The 25133-nt window shown below is 39.0% G+C and overlaps 1 protein-coding gene across 1 annotated transcript in view; it reads right to left on the bottom strand.

The window, feature by feature from the left end:
- Positions 1-25133, bottom strand: part of DSG2 (desmoglein 2) — a 44564-nt gene that overhangs the window by 3379 nt on the left and 16052 nt on the right. The window contains exons 2-14 of the mRNA XM_045065486.1: positions 24016-24051; positions 22291-22425; positions 18585-18746; positions 18307-18451; positions 17347-17513; positions 15226-15363; positions 14921-15109; positions 10622-10887; positions 9741-9883; positions 8922-9149; positions 4668-4895; positions 2701-2822; positions 1243-1572 (exon numbers count right to left, since the gene is read on the bottom strand). Coding sequence (XP_044921421.1) covers positions 1243-1572; positions 2701-2822; positions 4668-4895; positions 8922-9149; positions 9741-9883; positions 10622-10887; positions 14921-15109; positions 15226-15363; positions 17347-17513; positions 18307-18451; positions 18585-18746; positions 22291-22425; positions 24016-24051 — 2289 coding nt within the window. The remainder of the gene's footprint in view (positions 1-1242; positions 1573-2700; positions 2823-4667; positions 4896-8921; positions 9150-9740; positions 9884-10621; positions 10888-14920; positions 15110-15225; positions 15364-17346; positions 17514-18306; positions 18452-18584; positions 18747-22290; positions 22426-24015; positions 24052-25133) is intronic.

Below are 25133 nucleotides of genomic sequence, written 5' to 3'. Positions count from 1 at the left end.
AGAGGGGGACAGAAGAAGGGAGAGATTAGGAAAACAAATAGCAAATATGGCAAAGGGTTAATAATTGGGTAATGTGGATAAAGAATACACAGGAGTTCAAAATGTATAGGATTCTTGGAAATTTTCTGCGAAGTGTGAAGAGATTTCTGAATAAGAGTAAAAGATTGCTCACATACATACACAACCAACTCTGACTGGAGCAGGGTAAGAGCAGAGAGGAAAAACCAAAATGAAACTAACAGGGCACCCCAGAGTGGAGTCTGCAGTGAGACTGAAAGGGGACGAGGAGAAACGGTTTTCTTAACACGAACCACATCGCCATCTTCCCGTGAAGCCAACAGGTGGGCAGATGGTCTGAAAGAAAGGAAGGGGGTAGGAGACAGGAAGGGGAAAAGCACTCCGGTAATGGGCTATGGTGCAGAGAGCAGACAGAAATAAACTGGCCTCCTCAGAAGCCCATGCCTCCGCTCCTCTCAAGTGTCCTTCAGATGCCCAACACTCTGACTCTGCCCATCCCTGTGTGGGGCCCATGGCCTTCTTCTCAAGAAAGGTACCCAGACCTGCTTCTAATTCCTCACTCCAGGCGTGAGGTTTCTGACTCCATCCATCACCTCTCCTGCACCTCTCCTCCTGATTTTTTATGAACTGCCTCCATAGTGAGGCCAAGTAGAGAACATCTAAACAGGATAGATTGGGATTTTTAGGTCTGGTATTCTCTCTGCTCCCCGCACGCTCATCCCTATCAAGTCTGCTCCCGCGGAGGAACTGTACTTTCTGAGCCACTGACATCTGGCTCCGTCATGGGACTTGCTCTGACTACTGAAATGTGAGCACAGAAAAGGCAGCTGTGTGAGGAGTCGGTCATTGCCCGGTTCTGCATGGCTCTGCAACCCGATCCCCGAGGACGGCCCCTGCCCAGTCCAGTGAGCTCTCTCGGTTTGTGTCTCAGAACAAAGGCAACATGGAGAAAAGGAGAGTTGTGTCAACTGACAAAAACAGGAATGTGAGAGATAAGCTTCTGTAAAAAGGAAGATTGTGGGGTCATTCATTATCACTAGATAGTGGAGCTGACTGATTGAATGGGTCTCCTCTGTCTTTCCTCACAGCCTATAGGCATTCTCTTAAAAAATGACAAAATCCTACTTAGATCCAAGGCAATGATTACCCGAATAATATGACTTTCAAATATAAACGTCTGCCCCCCCACCCCCCACCCCAGCACCTATAAAAACCAACCCTTACCTCAGTGAAATAACTTCTTAAGAATTCTTCATTGACTGGAACAGCAGCTGCTCGAGCTCCGACCAGGTCTCTGGAAGATCCTGTGGCTTTCATGACCCTTGTCCCATCAGCACCTATGTTGGCTCCTGTTGTCCCTATCCCTTCGGTCACTTGACCAGAAATCAGACTTCTGGGTTCTTCCCATCTTCCATCCACCTCAGTTACCTCATGATGCCCTTTGAGGAAGGCCGACCCACTTTCTTTGGGGGTTTCCTTGGTCATTGCACCTCCCACTGTCATGTCTGTTCCTACACCCACTCCATGATCTGCTGCCACATGCAAAGGCACCACCTGTGAAAGTAAAGACAGTTGAGAAGTGAGAAGGACATAGGGTCGGTATAGGCGATAAAGGGCTCTGAGCTACGCTGGCAGGCAAAGGGAATAAGCTACTTCCACGGAGGCAAATTAGGAACAATACTTTGGTTTGAATAACATGTATTTGAATCATCTGAAGATCTCCATTCCAGCTTCTTATTTTGTCAACTGATTATACCCCAGGGAGAAAACAAAAATTAATTAAGTATGGTCTTAGTTCATTTACGCTATTGGCATCAATGCCACTTTGACTTTCCTTTAGGGTTTAATGCCTCCTTCTATAGTTCTTATATTTCTCTCTCTAACCCCCCCGCCCCGCAGGTGGACGCATACTGCTCCAAATAAAGACTGTCTTCGCAAGCCTCCACTGCTACTCGGAATAGCTACCTAAGTTCTTCTTAACATGATTTCAAACAGAAGTGGGGTAGGCAACTTTTGGAAAGTGTTCTTTAAGAACATTTCTCCCAACCTGCTCTTTGGAATGAGGAGACAGCAGCTAGTGTGGGGAGCACGAAGACAGCATGGGAACGGAACTCATCCTTGGAGTAACGACAAGGAAGGCGGAGCCTGTAGAGGAATCATCAGGCTGATCCTTGACTGCCCACGTTCATATCTAAGCCCCTATTCTCTGAGTCCTCTGACCCTTGATGCTAAATAGTGTCCCCCTGAACACAATGCTTACTGCAGATGGTGCTGACAGACCCGGGGGGAAGATGCAACAGAGAGGCGATGGGACCTCCTTTTATTAAGTAGGGAGAAGGGGAAGTGGGGAGGTTTTGCCAAGATTTTATAACTGTTATGGGGATGGTGGGCTTCCCTTTCCCAATCCTATGTACTAGGAGGAACAGAAATGGAGAAGCACATCCTTCATTCCCTGATCCTTTTTTAACATTCTCTGGAACACAAGGTCTACCACAGTAGAACAAGACCACTTCAACTTTGCCCTGGCAACAAACACAAAATCATCTGAAGCCTGTTGAACAAACACATGTGAATGAAATCTAGAATGACTACTTGACTTTCTCATGACTGTTCAGAACAGTGCCCCAAAGCCTTTTAAAATCAGGAAAGAAAACAAGTTCCAAGGACATCTGATTATCTGACCTTGTCTTCAGGTGGCGCCCCTTCGTTATTCCAAGGATGCAGCATCTCTATCGTGGCAGGAATCGGGGTGAAGCCTTTGGCGCCTTCTCCACTTTGGCACATCAGCAATAAAAGTGGTACAACTGGACAGAAACAGAATGGAGTCCAGAGAGGGTGAGTCCCAACATATTCTAAATTGATACCGCATGATTTTGGAATTTGTATCTTGCTTCTTAGAGTTCATTGTTCACTTATTTACAGCCCTAGCTTTGCATTTGTCTTCACTCTGATTCGACCTCGCCACGCTTGTTTTGGTGACTCATATCAAAGCCTAAATGCAGCATGAGGGAGTCCTCATCCATCACTAAAATGCTGTGTGTGGTTCTTAGATGGAGCACCAAGGCTGGATTCAAAGCATATAAATCTTCAAGACCAATTTGGAGACTTAAATCTTTTGTTGTTCTTTTTCATCACTTTTTTTAATAGGAGAAAATTCACTATCCCCAAAAACATATATTCTAAAAGATCAAAGCTCCTGGGGATAGGAAATTTTAGTATGTTCCAATGCTCTAGAACACTGGAACTTCTAAATACTCTACCACTTCATCCTGGAATAGAATTTAGCAGAAGGCATGGCAAACAGGTTCAAATTAACATCTGAATGACCCGAGTATTATTTTCAAAAACGACTCTCCATTAAAAGCCCTTAAAATATACATAACATTTCATCATGAATTCAATGAAATTTCAGAGCTGCCTCCTTACATTTTATTCTACCTTGGGGAGGAAGTGAAAGCCAAGGCTGTCTTCCTGATCAAGGTAGTAAAGAATTAATTACACCTGCAGGCAGTCCTTCCCAAATTAGTTTTTATGCCACTTCTATTCACCAGCTTCGGACATTGAACTGACTACTTTCTCCACTCCCTTTTGTGTGAAAGAGCTAACAGCTCAGCAAATATAGCCACTCTGAGTTAAAAACTGAAATTAACCAGTGGCAACTCAACCATCTCAACAGATTTAACAAGGGCTTATCAAGTGTCTACCAGGCACCAAGCCTCACATGGGGCCCTGGGGAGTGTGAGATGAAAAGGCAATGTAAGGAGTCTCTGGGTAAAAGATAGAGTCCCAGCTCCAGTACCCACCTACAGACCTGGTGAGCTGAGACAAGTCATTTCTCCATACACGTCTATATTTTTGCCAGTAAAACAGAGACGATGATATGAAGGTACACTATACACTGCTGAATGCTGTGCATTCAATTGCACATCTACTACGGGCTTTGACAAGCTCCTCCTTAATCACCGTAATCACTGGGGGTGTCTCAGAGCCTCCCCCTTGCTCAGTGGCAAGTGGAGTGGGATTCCACGCGACCCCACACTGTAGTACTCTGCTCTTTCGTGAAAGGAAACCGCAGCTCTTCAGAGGCCATGCAGGGAAGGCAGGACAGGCTGTCGCTGTCAGGAAGCACCCAAGGACTCAGAGGTAGGGCTACTGTTGGCGCCGGGGAAGGAGCAAGCTAAGAAGAGGGTTTGAGGAGGCTGAGCCCCGACAAGTTGAAGGTGCAAAGCAAGAATTGCATTAACTTTGTATCCATCATCCAAATTCATACAACACATCTTTTCCAAGAGCCTGCTATGGGCAAGGCACTGTTCTGAGCCCTGGGTGTGGACGAACGTGGACACACAACATCCATCATCACAGAGCACTCATGAACGAGGCTGTCTAGAAAGCTTGATCATTTAAGTCGGGACATGACATGTTTTTATGAAACAAAAACTCATTTTTATGAAACAAAATTCTGAAGAGGGCTAGAATTATCTTGGCGAAATTTTTAATGGTCACTTCTTGTTTCCCTGACCACCTTCGGAAGGGTTCCAGTGGGGTTAAAGCATCACGGTTACGAAATCAATGACTGCTACCGCAACAAATCACTGGTAGGGCACCGAAAATGACTAGCTGAGCTAAAGAACGGCTTTTCAAATACTTACGTAGCAAGAGCAGAAGGGCAAGAATTATTAGCGCAATGGCTGCGGGTCCCAGGCCAACGTAGGAGTCCTGCAGAGGCTCCACGCAACCGCCACCTTCCAGACACTTACAGATGGTGAGTTTAAGCACTTGCTTTTCAGGGCAACTGAGGCCCTGACTATCCGAAATCAGAAACTGAATTTCACGTCTTCCAGGCTTTAGTTCCTTGTGTTGCAGAAGCACACTGGTACCTACAAGGGGAGGGGGGCAAATGGAAATAGAAATGCGTGATCACCGAGGGAGGCGTGGATGGAAACATTCTTGAATTGCCAACAATATTTAGCTCCAGTGAGAAGCTTTATAGTTGCTTCTCGATTGAAGTCACACTGTGGACTTGTTACAATTACTCCAGATTCCCCCAGGAGGCAGGTTGAAAGCAAAGCACTGGGTCTGGAAGCATCTTTCTTTGATGATGATTAATTTTAACAAATGTGTGTGTGTGATGTCTACCAAATGCTAGAAACCATTCCAGGTACTAAGAATACAGTAACAAACAAGTGGGGAGTTAAATGACATTTCCGTTAAATGATCTTTATTGCACCATCTTAAAAAAACTTTGTTAAGGCAATTTTCAAACAGACAATAATAGAAGAGTATAGTTAAGCCATCCCCAGCTTTACTAATTTTCAGCAACGGGCCAATCTCATTTCACCGAGTCCCCTCCTTTTTGTTCCCGACACTGTATCACGATATATCCAAAATTTTGAAAAATTTCACATCTACAGAAAAACTGTAAGGATATTACAATGAATTACAACCTACCCTTCATGATTTGTTCACATATGATAACAGTATTTTCTTTTTTTAAAATATTATTTATTTATTTGAGAGAGAGAGCGAGAACAAGAGAGAGCACAAGCAGGTAGAAGAGCAGAGGGAGAAGGAGAAGCAGGCTTCCCCCTGAGCAGGGAGCCCGACATGGGGCTTGATCCCAGGAGCCTGGGATCGTGACCGGAGGTGAAGGCAGACGCTTAACCAACTGAGCCACCCAGGCACCCTGATAACAATATTTTCTATCCACTCACTTTTTTCTGAACTATTTGAAAGTAAGTTGCAGATATTATGGTTCATGTATCAGAATATACCTTCTAAGACCAAGGGACATTAGTCCTCTTCAATAATTTAGTATTGATATAACCCACAGTCAAACTTTCAGCGTTGCAATAATGCCCTTTATAGTTTTCTACCTGTTTTGTTTTGTTTTTTCCCTTGATTCTGGATTCAATCAAGAATTATGCATTGCCTTTAGTTGTCACTCTGATCTCTATGAATGATCTAGGTCAGTCCCACCCTTATTTTTTTTTTTTTTTTTAATTTTTTTGGCCATCAAGACCTTGCATTTCTGAAGGCTGCCTATTTCAAAGGATGCTCTGCAGTTTGAATTTGTCTGATTGTTTCCTCATGATTGGATTCAGGTTAAATATTTTTGGCAGAGCATGACACAAAGAGTTTTATGAATGCAAGACATGTAGACTTGGATGACCACAAAGATAAAAATGAAGTGTCTGGGGTTAATTTTGTTTATTTTTGGAAGTTAAAAAAAAAATAGCCTCTTTTCATTTAGGGTCCAAATTTTATGGAATTTGATCTGCATAGCTAGAATATACTTATTAAATCATTCTCAAAGCTTTGGAGAAGGGAAAAAAGCATCTAGTCATTTAAAGGAGTAAGAACTCATAAAAAAAAATCCATAAAAACATGGCCTGGAAGAACATAATTAAATTCATGATTGGCTCTAAGGCGGCAAGCCGAGAGGGGAGAAAATGCAAAAAGAGGACTTCAATTTTATCCATTATCATTTAAAAAAAGAGGTCTAATTCAAATATGAGAAATTGTTAATTCCTTTTAGGTGGTAGGTACATAGGCGTCTGCTATGTTGCTGGAATTTTCTGTGCTTTAAAATTTTCCCAAATAAATAAAATAGATGAGAGTTATTTATTATCATGACATCTAGCTGATCACCTTATTATGTAACTAAGGAGAAGAGAATTGGTTTACAGAATCCTCTCTAAATTGTCTAGGTATGTAAAGTACAAGTCTTTATACTTTATAAGACTTCTGCTTGTAACAGTCCAACATGCATATCCTTAAGAGTTTCATGTTCCTAAGACTATGAAAAATTCAAGGACCCATCAAATTCAAACATCTTGATCTTTAGATAGAAAATATATTTATGTATCCAGAAAGACTCCAAAGACAGACCATTTGGGTTCAAATCCTAGTTTCAGCTTTTAACTAGCTGTGACCTTGAGAATTTTTTTTTTTTTAAAGATTCTGTTTATTTGAGAGAGAGAGTGAGAAAGAGAGAGCAAGCATGCGTGCACATGGGCAGGAGCAGAGGGAGAGGGAGAAGCAGACCCCCTTGCTTAGCAGGGAGCCTGAGGCAGAGCACAGTCCCAGGACCCTGGGATCATGACCCGAGCCGAAGGCAGACGCTTAACCCACTGCACCACCCAGGTGCTCCTGACCTTGAGAATATTAAGAAAGCTCTCTTTGCCCTTGTTTCTTCATCTGTAAAATGTTGATGACAGTAGGGCCAAACTTGTAAGGTGATTGACATTAGTAGAGTGCTTACGACAGTGCGTGGCACCTCCCAAACATCGTATGTTTCTTAGATAAGGTAAGTAAGAGTTGGAAACCCAGTAAGTTCAATGTAAAACATGTTTACACATCTTAGACAAAGAAAGGTCAGCTCCAATTATGCATTCAGCCTGGGTGGGAGTCCCAGGCTTCTGTGAGTACAGAATTAGAAACTGAACAAGGACACCAACCACTTTTCAAGTTTTGAGGCCTGTGACTTAATTACCCTAAGAGGAACCATCTGGACATCTGCCACCCAGGCCTCCTGCTAGCTTAAAACTTGATCTTAAGTAGCCTCCGTTAATCAGGATGGTGACTGTCCTCCCCAGAGGGGAGGCAACTTTAGTTAACTGAGAGCGTAACTATCCTCTGCTAGTGAGTACATAAACCCTAAGATTTAAAAATTAGTTATAAGATATTCAAACAAATTAAAGACATGATTTTAATATTTTTGTATCATATGGGAATTATTTGTAATCATTACTGTGCTTTTACACTTGCATCATTTTTAGGAAAATTAGCCCTGTTAACATGACAGCTTTGTAATTCCAATTTAAAATGTGTGATTATGTTACTGATTTGGCCTTGTAGCTGTTGGTTGAAATATCACTGGTTTGTTCAGTATTGGACCACTGAAGAGGGCTTCAGGTTCAGTGCATTTATAAGTCCCATTTACTGGAATTTTCGAATACAGGGATCACAAGAAGTGAGACAGTGCATTTGATCTGTTAATTCAGATGGTGGACGTACATAGGCAAAAAATGAAATATGCTAAATTTATAAACGTAGTTTGAGACATTGAAGGTCTTTGTTTACTCTGTAATTTGTAGTCAAAGCTTCTTAAAATGGTGATCAAATTCTGTTAGACTTAAAATAACAATAAATTTGTTGATGAAGAAAAGCTTGGGTATTATTTTTGAAACTTTCCTAAAATGAACACTAATTGCTTAAAACAAAATAGTCTTCTGGATAGTTCGTGGTATTCAAAACCACCCTGGAGAACACCCAGAAGCTCCTATCAACAAGGGGCTATGTCTAAGACATGGATACACGCACAGGGTCACTTGGAATGGGGAGGTCAGACAGGCCCTTCTTCATACTGTGTTTATCATTGACCAGTTTTGTGACTTTGAACAGCTACTTAATTCTAGTTAAGCCAAGATCTCTCAGCTGCAATCAGGGAATCATGTTATAGATTAAAGGATTAAATGCGGTGATGCCTATGAGGGGCGAGCAGAGTGTCTAGGACTCAGGAAGTCATTCATAAATATTATTTTAATGGAATTGTGATCAGATCTTAAGACTTTAGAAGGTATCTATTCTGCTGTGCTTAGACAGGCTACTCCTCACCTTACGAGGCAAAACAACTAGTTCAGGAGCCACTTAGAGAATGCCCAGCTATCTTGAAGACATCAGGTTGTTTCTCTTCTTTCCCTGTTCTGTGACTCCAAAGGGGTATCTACTCTTGGCTGACGAAAGACACTACAGCTGAGCTTCAGAACCTCATTTTATAAGCTTCTGTAGAAAACTGTATCAGAAATATAATTTATGAAAAAAAGCACAGCCAGTATTTTAACGATTTTAGATTTCTCTCAGATTCAATACTTCAATACATATAGTCCACGGATTTTGCTTACTTTCTTGGTGTACTATTTGCCATTCTTCTGCCATTCCAGCCAGTTTGTCGATGATGGAGAAACTGAAAGGCCCACTGTTTTGGGACCCATCCAAGTCCTCTGCGGTCACATTCACGTACGGCACGTTGTCACAGACAGTCTGCACTGGGTCGACCAGTGTGGGACAGTGGTCATTGATGTCCTCCACTGTGATAGCAATGGTGCCAGTGATGGTTTTTCTTGGATAACCTTAAAAATGAGAAGGAATAAATATGAATATGCTGCCCCTATTGCTGACAACAGACACAGTCTGAATTCTCTTTCCAGTTTGGTACGGAGAAGGTACTAACAAACTGGAGCGCTTTCCATCCTAGATAGGTCTTAAGGTTCAGATCAAGTCATGTCTTTTAATCCACTAAATGAGTAGAAATGCGAAGGTTTGTCCATGGGAGAGATCTGAGTTCCCTACAAGAACAAAATGAAGGTCTTGGATGTTCCAAAATAATTTTATCCCTGGGGATAAAAATACATTATATGTTTATAAAAAAATTAAAAAAATTAATTAAAAAAAAAGAAAAGAAAATCATAAGGAAGGGAGAATACCTTTGCAGTACTGTATCAAAAAAATGTGTGTGTAAGTGGACCTGAGCTGTTCAAATCCATGTTGCTCCAAAGTCACATATACCATCCTGTCTGCTTAGTGGTCTTCTACATAACAACAAGCTGTTCCATTTAAAGAGGTATTTTATAAAATTAAAAATATTTGATATAAGTTAAAAAAAAAACTAAAAACATACTCAGATACACATAATGAGAAGAAATACATATGTAATAACTTACTTTCAGATATTGCCAAAATCTTTGCAGTATATGTACCATTTTGGACATATCTGGATTCAAAATCAGGAATTTTTACAAGTTTAATTTCAGATGTAGCAGAATTGACAGAGATCCAGTTGTCTCTATCTTCCAATTTCACATATCTGTTATAAAACAAACATAAAAATAATTCTCACTTCTGGATAAATTGATAATCTCTAATAATCCACAACTCTTTCAAGGTTAATTTTTGGTTCATTCTCTATGTTCTTGTAATAGGCATTAGTTTGAAATCATTTTAATTTTTTGCAACTGTCCTGAAAGCCTTCTCTCTTTACAGCGTATCACACTTATTTGGAACATTCCGTATTTCTGTAATTTACCCAAGACATAAACAAGGGCGATCCTTTTTGCCTACAAACCCAGGAAGTTTGCAAGTTGCTCTCTAGTCTGTTCTCCAGCCTTTGGTCTAGTCTCCCTTAAATTTGGGATAAACCTCTGGAGAGTAACGTAGTTACCCAACAGCAATTTGTGGAGGAAATGTATTTGCTACTTTCTTGCCTCTAGTACTTTTTATCAGGAAAGAAGACAGGTTTAGACAGAAAAAGACCGTAAATTTCATTCTTAATTTTCTCTTTGTTGCTTTTCGGCTTTCTGTAGCCAGAATTACTTGGAGGTGAAACACCCAGTATCTGTCTCACACTCAGCTGGTGGAGGGAAGGTGGTCTGGGGGGAAATTTCTCCGTGATTGTCAGTTGCAGATCTAATCTAATCTCCAGACCTTTTGGGGGGCTGTAATACTGGGAGTGAAGGAAGAAAATGTTCAATTTCATTACGATTTTTTGAACACAGGCATTTAAAGTCATTTAAAATAAGGAAATATATTCATAACTGTCTCTTACCTTACATGGGCTACTTGTCCAGTGTCTTCGTCAAAAGCTTGAAATTTCCCAATTATTTGGCCTTGGCTGGACTTATCCATGCTCTCGCTAACATGAACGGAGATTGTGCTACTTCTAAAATGAATGCCTTCTTTCACATTTTTCACGTTTACTTTGAAGGGAAAGGATGTAGGCTTATATTTATTCTTAACTGATTTGTGAAAAGCTGCTTTGTTGGTGACAGTAATGCTGAAATCAAGGTTCTTTATTTCTTCATAATCTACTTCCTAGGAAGACAAAATCAAAGGGAATTCTTTCAAAAGAGAAAACAACTAGAGCACGTATAATTTTAATGTTAATATGACAATTTAACATATGCGAAATACATTAGTGCTCAGTAATCTAACTCATAACAATACCAAGCAATTAAAAAGTCTATCAGCTTGGGGTCCCTGGGTGGCTCAGTGGGTTAAGCTTCTGCCTTCACTCAGGTCATGATCTCAGGGTCCTGGGATCAAGCCCCACGTCGGGCTCTCTGCTCAGCAGAAAGCCGGCTTCCCCCTTCTCTCTATGCCTGTCTCTCTGCCTATCTATGATCTCTGTCTGTCAAATAAATAAAATATTTAAAAAAAAAAGTCTTCAGCTTGGATATTCATCAATGTTAAGGATGATTTAGGGCACATCCCCCATTTATCTTTTTAAAGTCCAGATCATTGAAAATATATTATATAGACACACACACATATTTAACAACCTGTTTCTTTTACTTTATTGAAAAAAGTTAATGGACATGTGATATAATATTCCTTAAAACGTGTTCTGTGGGTTTGTTCTGGTGAAAAAGGTCACATGCCTAGTGGTAGCAGCTGGCTGTCCCCCTAGTCTATACTTTTACTGCACATGAGCATATCAAAAAGCTGAGACCTCCTGGTTGAACTTGCTTAAGCCCAAGGGTTTTCAAATTTATTTAGACAAAGAACCTATCCTCCACACCATTTTTAGCATAATGTCTATCATTATCTGGTTTGCTATTAATGCCATAAAAGATTAACCTTCCTCCAAATCCAAATATTGATTCTTTGTGAACTGTGAAATTTATAAAGTATATTTGATAGTGTTTTCACTGAATACATATTTTATGTTCCAATTTGTCCATTTTCTTTTCATAAACATTTCTACAGTATTCTACCATTTAGATGTATTTAGTTTACTTAACCATTTGATTATTAGGCATTTGGAGTACCTGTAATTTTTAAATATAATTAATACTGCTGTGAACATTTTTGCACAAATCACTTTTCCTCTGTTGAGCTGTATTCCACTGTGAAAAGAAATACCTAGTCAACGTTTATTTAGGTCTTGTTGATTTTTGTTTCTAGTGGCCCTGACCATTTAGACACAGGGGGGCATTTTTGCTTGTTTCTTTGGTATAATATTAAATGTATTACATGTGTTCACATGAATTACTGCAAAGCTATTCACTTTGTTTTTTGACGACTTATTACAAAATCATTTTCTTCTCTGCAGGGTTCTGGATGGATAACAGCTTCTGCCCTCTTTGTAAAATCAGCCACTAGGATGCTGAGACAAGGATTCAAAGGGAAACACCTAGAGAGAACATAGTCTTTACGATTGTATGCTCCTTGTGAGAGTTATCTCAAGCTGCCCTTGCACTTAACATGCTTGTTTTAATAGCGTGACGTATGCTAGATGCAAAAGAAAATATTCCCGCCAGGTGTCATTAGTATTCAAAGACCATGGAAGGCCACAGCAATGCTACAGTACTAGGGCCATAAAAACTGTTTCGTATAATAGCCATATATTATAAATAGCCATAGGTCGCCAGAGAGCATGAAAAAAGTTTTCAGCATCATGAACATTGAGCGAGGACAAATACCCCTCTGTTTCTAAAACAGTCAACATATTTTATCATTTCCATTTTTGCTACTTTGAATAGCATTAAAGAATTTAAATGTATTTGTTAATTTGTTAACAAAGCCTTGACTTTTTCTTACGTGATGAACTATTATCTGTATTTCCACAGTTTAAAGTATCTGTTCCCAGGGTGTCTGAGTGGCTCAGTTGGTTAAGCACCTGTCTATATCCATTGTTTTGCTTTTCTAGAAATTTCACACAGAAAAAATCATACGATATGTAGTATTTTGTGTCTGGCTTCTTCTACAAAGCATGGTTTTGAGATTTATCTACGTAGTAGCAAGTATGAGGACTCCATTCCCTTTCATTAACCAAGAATATTCCACTTTGTGAATATACAGCATTTATCTGTTCATCAGCTGAAGGGCATTTTACTGTTACCAGTTTTTGACTAATATGAATAAAAACTGCTTGGAAGTTGCATAGAAGTTTTTGTATAGATATGCTTCTTTCTGGACATGCAAATGTTTTATTAGTATTTAGTGTACAATGTAGGGATTTGACAATTCTACACACTATGCAATGTTCACCATGATAAGTGGTTACTACTGACATCGTACAAGTTATTACAACAGATGTTTTTATTTTTTGTGGGTGGATACCGAGGACTAAATCTCTGGGTCACCAACTCCTTGGTGTTTAACATTTGAAAAAACTGCCAAACTAGCTGTATCACTTTTCGTTTTCACCAGCAAGAGATAGGAGCTCCAGTTTCTGCATAATGTTGCCGATGCCTGGAGTTGTCAGTCTGACTACAGCCCCTTAAGTAGAGGCATTGTGCTATCTCTTGTAGCTTTAATTTACATCTGCCCTAATGACTAATGATATTGAGTATCCTTTATTTCCATATTTGCCAACTATATACCTTCTTTGTCTAACTTCCTTGAATGGATTCTGATTATTGCTCTTAAAATTTGGAAGCAATTCTTCATAGAACTGAGACAGGAAATTTATAATTTTCTCAGTCTGCTGTGGTCACTTTACTACTCATTGTACTATTTTTTTTGCTATGCCCCCTTTGGCATAGCATCCCTCTTTGTGCTACCATGGTGGAGTGAGAATATTTCTAGAACTTCTATCATTCATCAGTGACTTTCTCCTTATGTGTTATTGGCTTTTTGTCTTAGGCATCTAGCAAGGTTATACTCACATTCTATGACTAAGAGGATTATTTACTTCTTTATAAGTAGGCAAATTTATTTGAATGGCACCAATCTGATGCTATTATCCACTTCTTACATAATCATAAAACGTGTCTTCCCTTTAAACACGAGGTAATCTTATTCTATTTTCCTTTGCTTTACAAAGTGGCAGTCTAAGTAAGTGCATATAATAGCTTATTAATAAATGGTACACATAATTATTACCATGAAAATTCAAGTGAATATTTCTCTATTCGGTTATATATTTATATTACCATTATTACCATTATTCCTCTTCCTATGGTTAGACTTTATCTACTCTTTCATATACTAAGTTTTTGTAAAAGTTTAGAACTTTGGGGATCAACTTTTGTCTGTGTGTGATTAATGGGATAGTATTTTAGAAGCTATAGCTTTGCATTTTATTTCAAAATCTGATAAGGTGATTCTATCATAAGCCATTTAAAAATACACTGATATTCTTTCTTACTTATAATGTTAGATAAAAATCCATCCTATAATTATAATATTTGCTTTAAAAAAATTCTGTGAGGGTAATAAATTTCAAATGTATAAGACCCATATGCTTAATAGGACTATTTTTCTTTCACTGATTCAATTAAGCACTAGAAGTTAGAATACTGTGTTTCAAAATGTGACCCTCATACTAAACATTAGAATCACAAGTGGATTTCTGTTATAAAGGCAAGTTCCTGAGCTCCATCCTATCAGACTTGATTGCAGGGCCCAGGAATCTGTATCTGGGACATGTAACTCTTTACAAGGTGACTCTTAGGCATATTTAAGCATAATGACAACTGGATTTGAGCTTTGTCAAGTAATTAGAGCTTTTGTTTTTACACACTATTGGTGAGGTCTGGCTTTACGTTGATCAATAAAGACATAGTAAACTGGGGATACTTTGTAGAGGCAAGAAGAGGTCATGAGGTAAGGAAGCTCTAGTCAGACACAGGCTGCAAGCAAGACGGTAAGTGTGTTGAGCAATAATGATTCTGTAACATGTTGTCAGATTAGGGTTCAAGTCCCCTGATCTGAATTTGGACTGTAGTGCGACCATTTAGTAACTGTAGAACTTTGGCAAATAGGGGGTCTCCAATCTCAAACAGTCGTGGTGTCGGTTGAGTATGTAAAAAGCACTCATAAGTGTTTGAGGCTCAAAATACAATCATTTCTTCCTCTGCACCAACTTTTCCCATTCCAATTTTGAACACAAAATACTTACCTTGATAAGAGTCACAATTCCTTCATTAGTTTGAGTGTCAGTTTCTATGTGGAAATAACCCATTTCATTTCCTGACACGAATGTGTAATTTGCTAACCAATTATCAGAGCCTATTTCATCTGCATCAAACACTTTTATGCGCATCACTACTACATTGGCTTGATTTTCTTCAATTTCTACCTTTTCAGCCTGCAAAACATGAACACAGGGTTTTTGTTTTAGTGTAACACAAATGTAATGATCTATTTTTAGGTAGGACTAAAATACGAGGAAGTGAATACATCTGTTATAAAAATAACGGTTACCATTTCATTTTGGACTATAGGTATGTTGTCATTGACATCCAAAATACGAATCTGAACTTGAGCTTGATTTACTGGTTTATCTGTTATTTGTCCATTGCCGTCTCTTGCTTCTACTGTCAAAGTATAGCTGCTGTGTTCCTGCAAGGCAATGAAAAATATCCATCTGGGGTGAAAATGAGTCACTCCCAAATCTGTCTTTCTAGTTCATTTCATCATCAAAAGAAGGAACCACAGTATATTTTATTCACAAATACATTTTATGATCTGTTATTCATGTGAAGATGCTGTTGATTTGCCGTCAGAGCATTTCTAGAGGCCAGAAAAAGCCTAGACAAGTTGCTGGTAGTCAAATTCTTAAATGTGTCATTGGCGACATTATCAGGGAATGAGTCTCTCCTTAAAATAGTCTGTGTGCAAGCAAGTGCCATTCAAAATGCAGTCTGCCCTACAAGAAAGTGATTGGGGCAGGGGTGACTGCAGTAGAAATTGGTTCTTCATTTTTAGCTAAGATTTAAGCAAGGAAAACCTAGTCCCCAAGAAAACTTGGCCTGCGAGGAAAAAATGTGGTTGACTTTATCCAGACTTTCTGAGAGCTATGATTCTTAGAGAACCTGTCTTGGAGAACGGTGTCTCACATGCCACTCCAAAATGAGCTCTTCTCTTCCCCACCGTCCCCTTATGATGGCTCCATTCGGTGTAGCTAGAGTGTAAGAAAAAGCGGGGACAGCCAGGTCCAGTGCATGCGGGTCCTGTGTGGGACAGAACCGCCCAGTGCGAGTCAGGACAACTGAGGCCCCAGAGCCAGTTGCTTGGATTCTAATTCTGACTTTGTCACTTACTAGCTGTGTTGTAAATACACTTAATCCTTTTGACCCTTGGTTTCCTTCTGTGTAAAATGCGGATAATAGGAAGGACCTGCCTCACAGAGTTTTTAGTTGGATTAAATGGATTAATCTATGTAAAAGGTTTCGAATAGCACTTGGCACACCGTAGATGCCCAATAAGTGACAGGCATCGTTATTGGCTAAACTTGCCCTATTTCAAAGATAACAGCTTATCACAAATCAGGATAGTTAAAAATAATACTTTTCCATTCTAATTTTATGTGAAAAGGTACAGAGTAGACTTTCAGGAATAATAATATTAATTTCATAAAGATCTGGTCAGCAATGTTGGGCACAATCTTCTCCTTCTCCGGGCAAAAGGAAATGATTTTCCCAAGTAATACAAAATACAGTGACTGCACCAGGACGACGATTTATGTCTGATGACAATACAGTGTTCTTAGGATCATCCACATTCTCCTCGTACACACTGTTAAAACCTTCATGTATGTAGCATTTAAAAAAATCTCCCATTTCCTGTTTTGACCCAAAATTTTCCCTTTCAGTTAGAAATAAAAAAGAGAAATGTTTGAGAATAGTCTGTCCAGGAATCCTATTGAAAATTTCCTCCAGTTTGGGATTTACAACAATTCTTTCCTTTACAACTATTTCTATTATCCTGAGCAGGCCTCCTGTGTCAGTCTCTGTTCTGTATTAGCAATAGAGGAGACTCCTGATGCTTATTTACAGAAACACAAATTACAGAACATTGCTTTACGATGCTATCGCAAACAGAATCCTGCATGGAGAGGCCCCAGAACAGAGCTGTCCTTATGTAATCTTAAGTTTCCTAATAGCCAAATTTTAAAAAGTTTTTAAAAAAGGGGATACTACTAATTTTAAACAAATACATTTTATTTACCTATGGGGATCTAAAATATTGTGTTCACATGTAATCAACAGAATATTACTAAGGTAGAATGTTACATTTTTTATTCAGGCTAAGTCTTCCCAAGTTGGTGACTTTTTTATATTTATAGCACATCTCAGTTTGGATGAATCACACCTTAAGTGATCAATGGCCACAGATGGCTCATTTGATATCGGTTTGACCTTGCTAGAAGAGGGTATTTGTAGGAGTTATCCTATAAATGAAGAATATACAAGATAGTAAGCAAATTAGAAAATAAATTAACAGAAAGGAAAGCCTAGAGAGATAAAGAAGGGTTTCAAAGATGAGCAACATAAAATACTAACTTAGCATTTAAAAGATGAGCAACATAAAATACTAACTTACCTCTCTGTCCAAAGTGAAACTGGTTGTATAAATCTCCCCTGTGTCTTTATTTAAGTAGAACACTGGAGGATAAGCAGGCTCCTGAGATACGATTCTGTAGGAAATTTTAGAATTCAGAGTATTGGGCTCATCTGCATCTGTTGCACTGATTTTCATCACAAGGGTATCTGGCATCAGAAACAAAGGCGTCCAAGTTGAAACTCAACTTTAAGCACAAGTCATGTACATTATTATTCTCTTTATAATTTCAGCCTGTTCACAAAAGGATTTTAAGTGCTTATAAAAATCACAGTTTACCAAGATGAAAAACTTTAATTGGATGAGAAAGTAAGTGTGAATGGGTGCAGAAATAAGAAAGATAAGAAGAGGGCAAGGCTGCAAATTTATTTCTAATAGCTCTAGTGATTAATACAAAGAAATAAGGATGAACAGGTACAAATACATGCTTAGTAAAATACAAACAATTCAGGAAAAGAACAGCTGTTCTCTAGATTATGATCAAGGAGAAATCTCTCCTGCAAGCCTTCACATGGACTACTGCATTGGACCATGTTATCAATAAACCTGACAAGAGACCTAACATAAGCCAAAGGTCAGTGAACTACTGTTAGCCAGCACAGCCACCTGTTTCTGTATATAATATCTTATGGCAACATAGCCACACCCATTTATTTACATGTTGCCTACAGCTGCTTTCCAGCTACAAGGCAGCATAGTGGCTACAGAAACCTAACCTGTTCCATCCGTCTATCTGTTTTGAGGGTTAAAAAAAAAAAAAAAAAGCCATGTAAAGCCTTTAGAACTTATCACAGAAAAAGCGTTGCAAACCTAGAGCGATAGGTTTATTACCATGTGTCCTGTGGGTCTCCATTAAGATATAGGATTTAGTGTTCAGTTACATAATGGGGTTAAAATGACGGGGTGGAGTGATACTCATTCATAAAACTAACAAACTCTGACCTGCGGCACTCAACTCTTCAACAGACCCAGCGAAGACGTCCTGTGTGAACACTGGCTCGTTGTCATTGATATCAAGAACTTTAATGCGGAGTTCTAATGGTTTCTCAAGGTTGTTTCCTCTTTCATCCAAAGCATAACCAACTAGCTGAAATCATGACATAAATAATAGAAGAGATTAAATGTAAGCTAAGGTAATTAAATTACTACAATATAAAAACAAATCATAACTACACCAAAGAAAAACTACAAATTAGTTAAAGTAAAATAATTCTTCCTACCAGAAAACTTGGCGTTTCTTCTCGATCAAGAATCCTGGTGATGTTCAATTCTCCTGTGTTTTTATTAAAGACAAACACGCCAAATGGTGACTCTGTGATCCCTTTTCCAGTGTATCTGTATGTAACTTTTAGTCCTCTTTCTTCTGCAAGATCAGAATGTATCTAACATAAAAATAACAGAAGAATACCCCAAGTTAAACTCTCTGTAACTTACATGCACATATTTTTAATGGAAAATTTCCCTCCAAAGTTGTCATAATGTTGATAGGAAGGGAAGATACAAGCACTCAAGAGAAGATGTGCGGATGTCAGAGAACCTGGTTCAAATCCTGTCTCAGCCACTTACTAGTTACGTGATACTAAGAGTTACTTAACCTCTCTGTGCCTCAGTGTTTCTCTCACTAAAGTGGAGAGATACCACTGCCTACCTCTTACAGTTGCTATAAAACTAAGGTACCGTTAAGGGTATACCTTGGGAGGACAGATTTTTAAATTTAGCACATGAGGAAGGGCACATGGGTGGCTCAGTCAGTTAAGCTCTTGATTCTGGCTCAGGACATGAGCTCAGGGTCATGAGATTGAGCCGGTGTTGGGCTTCACGTTGGGCTCCATCCACGTAACACATCTGCTTGAGATTCTCTCTCCCTCTCTCTCTGACCCTCTCCGCCTCTTGCAGTGTCAAAATTACCTCTATAAGTCCGTTCGATCTGGAAAGGATGAATAAGGCATCCTTCCATAGAAGGATTAAAAAAGTCAAGTGCCTTTCCTGCTTAGAATGTCTCAGGAAATTCATGCATCTAACCCATTTCAAATGCCTTCTGTAGTCGTCATCTTCTTTTTCTAGAAAAACTTCATTCCTGTCTGTAATTCATACTTAGTAAATGGGTCTCTGTGGCCCCCTACTGGTTCTTTACTTTCTTCTTCAGACATCGTAGAAGAAGCCATCACCATTCACCTACCCGGTCACTTCTTTGTCCTGAAATCTCGGAATAGTTACACTTCCTTCCTCTAGATTTCCCAACATGCACTAGGGCTGGGGAACATCTGCTAGGAATGACCAAGGAGACAGCAGACAGGAGCTTCCAACCTCCTGCCACACCAGCTCTGCTCCTGAAGTGGAATGGTGAACCTGGGGCAGTCCATGATTACCTTTCACTGAGCTTCTGTCTCTGTTTGTCTTTCTCTTTCTCTTCTCTCTGTCTCTGTTTTTTGCCAAGTATATGCATATGTATATAAAAATGTATAAATATATGTGTGTGTGTGTATATATATAGTATTTCTAAAGAATTCTAGATCTTCATGTACTAATTATATATTACATCATGCTATTTAAGTTAAAAATAAAGCAAAACTGTGTGTGGACATAACTGTTGGTTTGCTTATATATATATGTATATACTTAAGAGTATGTAAGTATACACATATTTATGAATATTTTAAGATTTAGAGAATATTATACTGTTGACAGTATAATCTCTACATAGAGAATTTGGAAAGTTGAGGAAATTTAATAAGATCTTTTACTTTTTATGTAATTTCTACATATGTAACAACTTTTTATGTAAATTTTACATATGTAACCATTCATGTAATTAAAATTACTAAGAACAACTAATGCTTATTGAATCCCAAAAAATCAATGCAGTTTAGAAAAACTTATTGAGAAAATGTATGAATGACTCAAACACCTCAGAAAACCAAAGCCAACCAGCAAACTTAGTTGCTTATATACATCCTATTATGTAAAGCCACAATTAAAAATTTGGATTTTAGAAGGCTTTTATGAAAAGAACATAGATTGCTAGAGAGAGGAAATCGTCTTCTGTAGCTGCCTTTCCTTAGAAGGAGCTGTTCATGCACGATATTTATAATGTTGGAAAGATAAAGATAACACTTGGGTATGAACATGTATTCATTCACACAAATGTTTGCTGAGTCCCCAGTGGATGTTGGCACTGCTTGGGGTACAGGGCATGAGCTGTGAGCCTAAGAACTAAGCTCTTGCCCCCTGGGAGCTTACACTCTACCAAAGGAGCCAGACAGCCAGTAAGAATGTATGGCATGACATAGAGTGGAATGCACTATAACCAGGCTGAAATGGGAGTCAAGGGATAGAGAGATGGGGTGAGGCAGAATCGGGAACAAGATCTTTTAGGCGATGACACTTGGGCAGAGGCTTGATGCTATGAAATACTGCAGGTATCTGTGCGGAGGGGATTCCAGGCACAGGAAACAGCAAGGGCACAGGGTGAGTAGCTGGGAAGAGTTTGTGTTGGTTTAGGGATGTAGGAGAGGGGGAGATGGCAGGTGATAGGAGCCAAGGTTGGAGAGGAGGTCTTGTATTAGTGCTCTTACAGGTCACAGTAAAGAACATTCCTTCCACTGCAGCAGGAAGCCATTGAAATGCCTTCACTAAGGGGGTGAACATGCTTTGATTTGTCTTTTATTTAAAAAATCACTCTGGCTGCCTTCTAGAGAATGGGCTGTGGCAGGGTGGGGGATGGCAAAAGCGAAGCAGGCGGACAAGGTCAGGGGTCCTTCTGCTAACGCAGGGCAGAGATGACACTGACTTGGACCATGGGGGTGACCATGGAGAGAAGTGAGCAGATCTGGAATATATTCTGGAGGTAGAAACTGAGAGTACCTGCTACATTTTTGAAAAACTGGATAGAATTGTGTGCCATTGACTGAAATGGGTAGAACTGACAACTTGAGGGGAAAAAAACCAAGGGTTCAGGTGTGCACATGCTAAGTTTGAGATATATACTAGCTGGATTACCATCTAATTTATCAAAAAATATGCCACTTTGAGAGTGAAAGAGGGCTATTAATTATTAGGCCAGGAAAATTGGTACCCTCCAAGGATGTATGGTCACCCTCCCTATTAGATACCAGTTCTTTTCATTTTGAAAATTACTTTTTGTATGTAGGGTGGCAGAATATGCTGTCCCCAAATGTGTCACTTCAGTGTAGGAGTATTTTGAGCAACTGAAAAGCAGATTCAACAGAAGTTCTCGGTCTTTCCCCTATGTGCCTCAAAGCAGGCCATACATTTGTAAAGGAGTTCTCCCTCCCTTCTCTACCAGGAAGGACAAAATTTAATTATCAGAGACAACAAGTTAGACCCTCATCAGCTTAGAGATGGCACCGGCGCATCCACATAAGTAACTGTATTAACTAGCCTTTCCCTATCACTTGTTCCCCATAATTTTCCACCCGTAGAGATTCAAGGACCTTTTCCTTTGTCTTGTGACTTCTCTAAAAGTTTACCGTTGCTTTGCTAAGATGTTTTCTAGGCCCCAATTCTAACCAGACCTTTGAATTATTCATCCCTGGGTACTCCCGTGTGTTATAGGAGCAGCACACACATTAATCAACTTCTTTGTTATTCTCCTGTTAATCTGTCTTCTGTCACTCCAAATTATAGGGCACCAGTCAGAGAATCTAGTGAAAGAATCTTTCCTCCTCTCCCTAGAACACCCTCTTTTGAGTACTGTAGCCCTCTCAATTAAAGAAAGATTCAACTAGTGTCAGATCTCTGACTCTTAGGTGAACTGAAGCCCCACATTGTATAATCCAATAGAATATTACAAGACTCAGTAGGTACACTGTATCATTTTCCTGGAATTTAAAAATGAACATAAAAGTCTTCTCCCACTATATTTCCGTAATATACATGTATTTCCTCTTTTCCTGTAGAAGGTACCTTGGCGATCGGATTCCTTTTGGACAGATCCTCTCCTTCCCGAAGAGCCACAGGGGCGGTGATCCAGGACCGCTTTTGCCGCCCTAAGTGAGTGTGTTTAGGAAGCCGAGTATGTTCATTTCCTGGGTTTAAGACCTACAACAATAAAATATTGTCAAAAAAATTATTAAGTATCCTAAAACAGTATGGTATTCTGTAATTTATTAAGACTTTAAAAAGAGTTATGCAAATCTTAAGGTATACATTTCCTACTTCTTAACAGGTTTCATTTTCCAAGAGGAAGTACGTATACTCTGACCAACCCCATAGGCATTCAGGAAATCGTCTCTACACCAGTAGAACAGTATGGTTTTGCTTTTATCAGTTACAACAGATTTCCCAGACTGAAGAGTAAAAAAGGCTTATTAAAGTGTCCAGACTAAGGCCCACGATGGAGTCACCCATGACAAGCCCTGCATTAATACATTGGAACCTAACTAAATTTCTGTGCTTGGCCCTCCCAGAAAAGGAAGGCCTAGGCCAAGCGGTCAGCACTAACCTGCTCAGGACCTTATCTCATCTGCCCCAGCTCCAGAGTGACTCTGCTCTACCCAATCAACAAATACCCAATGTAACTTCCTATTCTTGCTGGCTTTAGTCTATAAAACCCTCCTGCTTTGTACAACTGTTTCCTAGACTGGATGCTTCCCTATTCATCAATCAATCAAGCCAACCAGATCTTTTCAAGATTTATGATTGTTGGATTGTTCTTTTAACAGCCTAGAGTAATTGAGCGACCATACAAATTGGCAAATTAAAAAATAATATAGTGTGTCAAAATTCTTTCCTTACTGAAAATGAAGTTTCATTTTCCCGTGGTGGTTTATAGTTTAAAAATGAATTATCCCATGTTTTAAAACTAAATCTTAGTAACTAACCTGTGGTAGCAATTTAACTAAAACCTAGTGAAATTGTCAGTTAATGAATTTATTGTTTGAAGGATGACGTAAAGGATAAAATTATCCATCTTTTGTTTTCAAGAACTTTGAGTAGAAAAGATTTATTCTATATATTTTCAGTTGGGCTTTACAGAAAAACATTTATGCAAGGAAAATTTCAATACAACTGACCTAGTATACTAAGATCAGAAATCATTTTTATACTAGATTTATCATCTTATTTTGTTGCTCTACATAACATTTTTTTCCCCCAGAAATAATGGTTATCACTAGGTCATTATTTTTTGTCTTATTTTTAGTTGAAAACATTTTTCTACAACTCAAAAAATTAAATTATGTAACAAAACAGCAAAATAACATTATAGTTTACAGTGTAAAAATAAAACTTTATTCTACTTTTTCTCTCACACTTCAGCATATTCACTGGTAACTGCTTGATCATCTTATCTTATGACCATACAGTTGCACATGTATAAAGCTTTTTGTCCTATAAAAATGGAATTATAACATACATCTTGTTCTGCCCCTTGATCTTTCATTCAATACCTCATCATGGACATTCTTCATGTACCATAAGTTGTTTTACCATTCTATCAATGAACATTTTGATTGTCACAAAATATTGCATTGAACATCTCTGGATATATGTTCTGTGCACTCGACTGAGTAGGAATGGCTAAGTCTAAGGGAGTGTACATTTTTAATCTGGTAAGGCATAGCCAAACTGTCTTCCATTAAATTAAGCCTCTGAGTTCAAAAGAAAGAAATAATCCCCTCGGTTCCTTACCTCTAAATGGAGTCCATTTCCAAAGTTAAAGAAGATCTGGAAAATAAGATCATTTATTTGTTGTTTAGTTTATCATTCAATTCGATTTAAATATTTGTTAATAACTTACTACCTAAAATAGTATAAATATTTTAAAAAAAGCTTTAACTACCACCATTACTATCCTCTTTTGTTAAAAAAAAAAATTAATTTTTTTCTCTGGCCCTATGACCAGGGCCAGAGACAGGAATCTACTTCTTCTTGATCCACACTGCCTCTTCCAGGAAATTCAGAACACAGTAGTTGAAAAACAAAAACAAGAATGCTCCATCCTGTGTTCTCACGGACCCACATAACTTTCCATTAAAGGCCTTGAGGAATCTTAAGCAGGTTCCATACAGAGCATGGAGCCCCAGACATGGCTGGATCCCATGACCCTGAGATCATGACCTGAGCCAAAATCAAGGGTTGGCTGCTTAACTGACTAACCCATCCAGGCGCCCCCGTATTGTGCAGGTTTTAGAATAAGAATAACTGTATTTAGTTCTGTGTGATGATTAATCCCAAAGTGTGACAGTGCTTGATAAGAACCAAGAAAAGAGGGGCACGTGGGTGGCTCAGTGGGTTAAAGCCCATCTCGGGTCCTGATCTGAGAACCTGGAGATCGTGACTTGAGTGGAAGTCAGATGCTTAACTGACTGAGCTACCCAGACACCCCTAAACCAGTTCCTTCTAACATGGTAGCCTCACGTGGCTATTTACATTTAAATTATTTTTAATTAATAATTCATTTGCTCATTATCCACACGAGGCAAGTGGCTTGAAAACATTCCCAACACTGCAGACGACTCTATTAAACAATGCTAGTATTGTCAGACATTCCACTGACATTGTCAGTGACTCTCAGACCCCTCATTCTCTTGACTGTCTAATATTACTGCCTCACATTTTCCCCAACTCTGTAAGACTGTTAATCTCTTTGCTTCTGGCCTTGTACTGGCAACAATGCTAGATAGGGTCTTAGAGGCTGAATGGACCCATACATCCATTCACTTTCTAATAGCTGCTCCCTCCACAGAGGTGGTGACTTCTTTCTATGATGGCCATGTGTTTACTTTTGCCCAGGATAATCTGGATGG

This window comes from Mustela putorius, unplaced genomic scaffold (assembly GCF_011764305.1).
Source record: "Mustela putorius furo isolate JIRA1106 unplaced genomic scaffold, ASM1176430v1.1 tig00003858_pilon_pilon_pilon, whole genome shotgun sequence".
NCBI lineage: Eukaryota > Metazoa > Chordata > Mammalia > Carnivora > Mustelidae > Mustela > Mustela putorius.
Note: the sequence above shows the minus strand (reverse complement) of the source record. Positions and strands in the feature narration are given on the sequence as shown.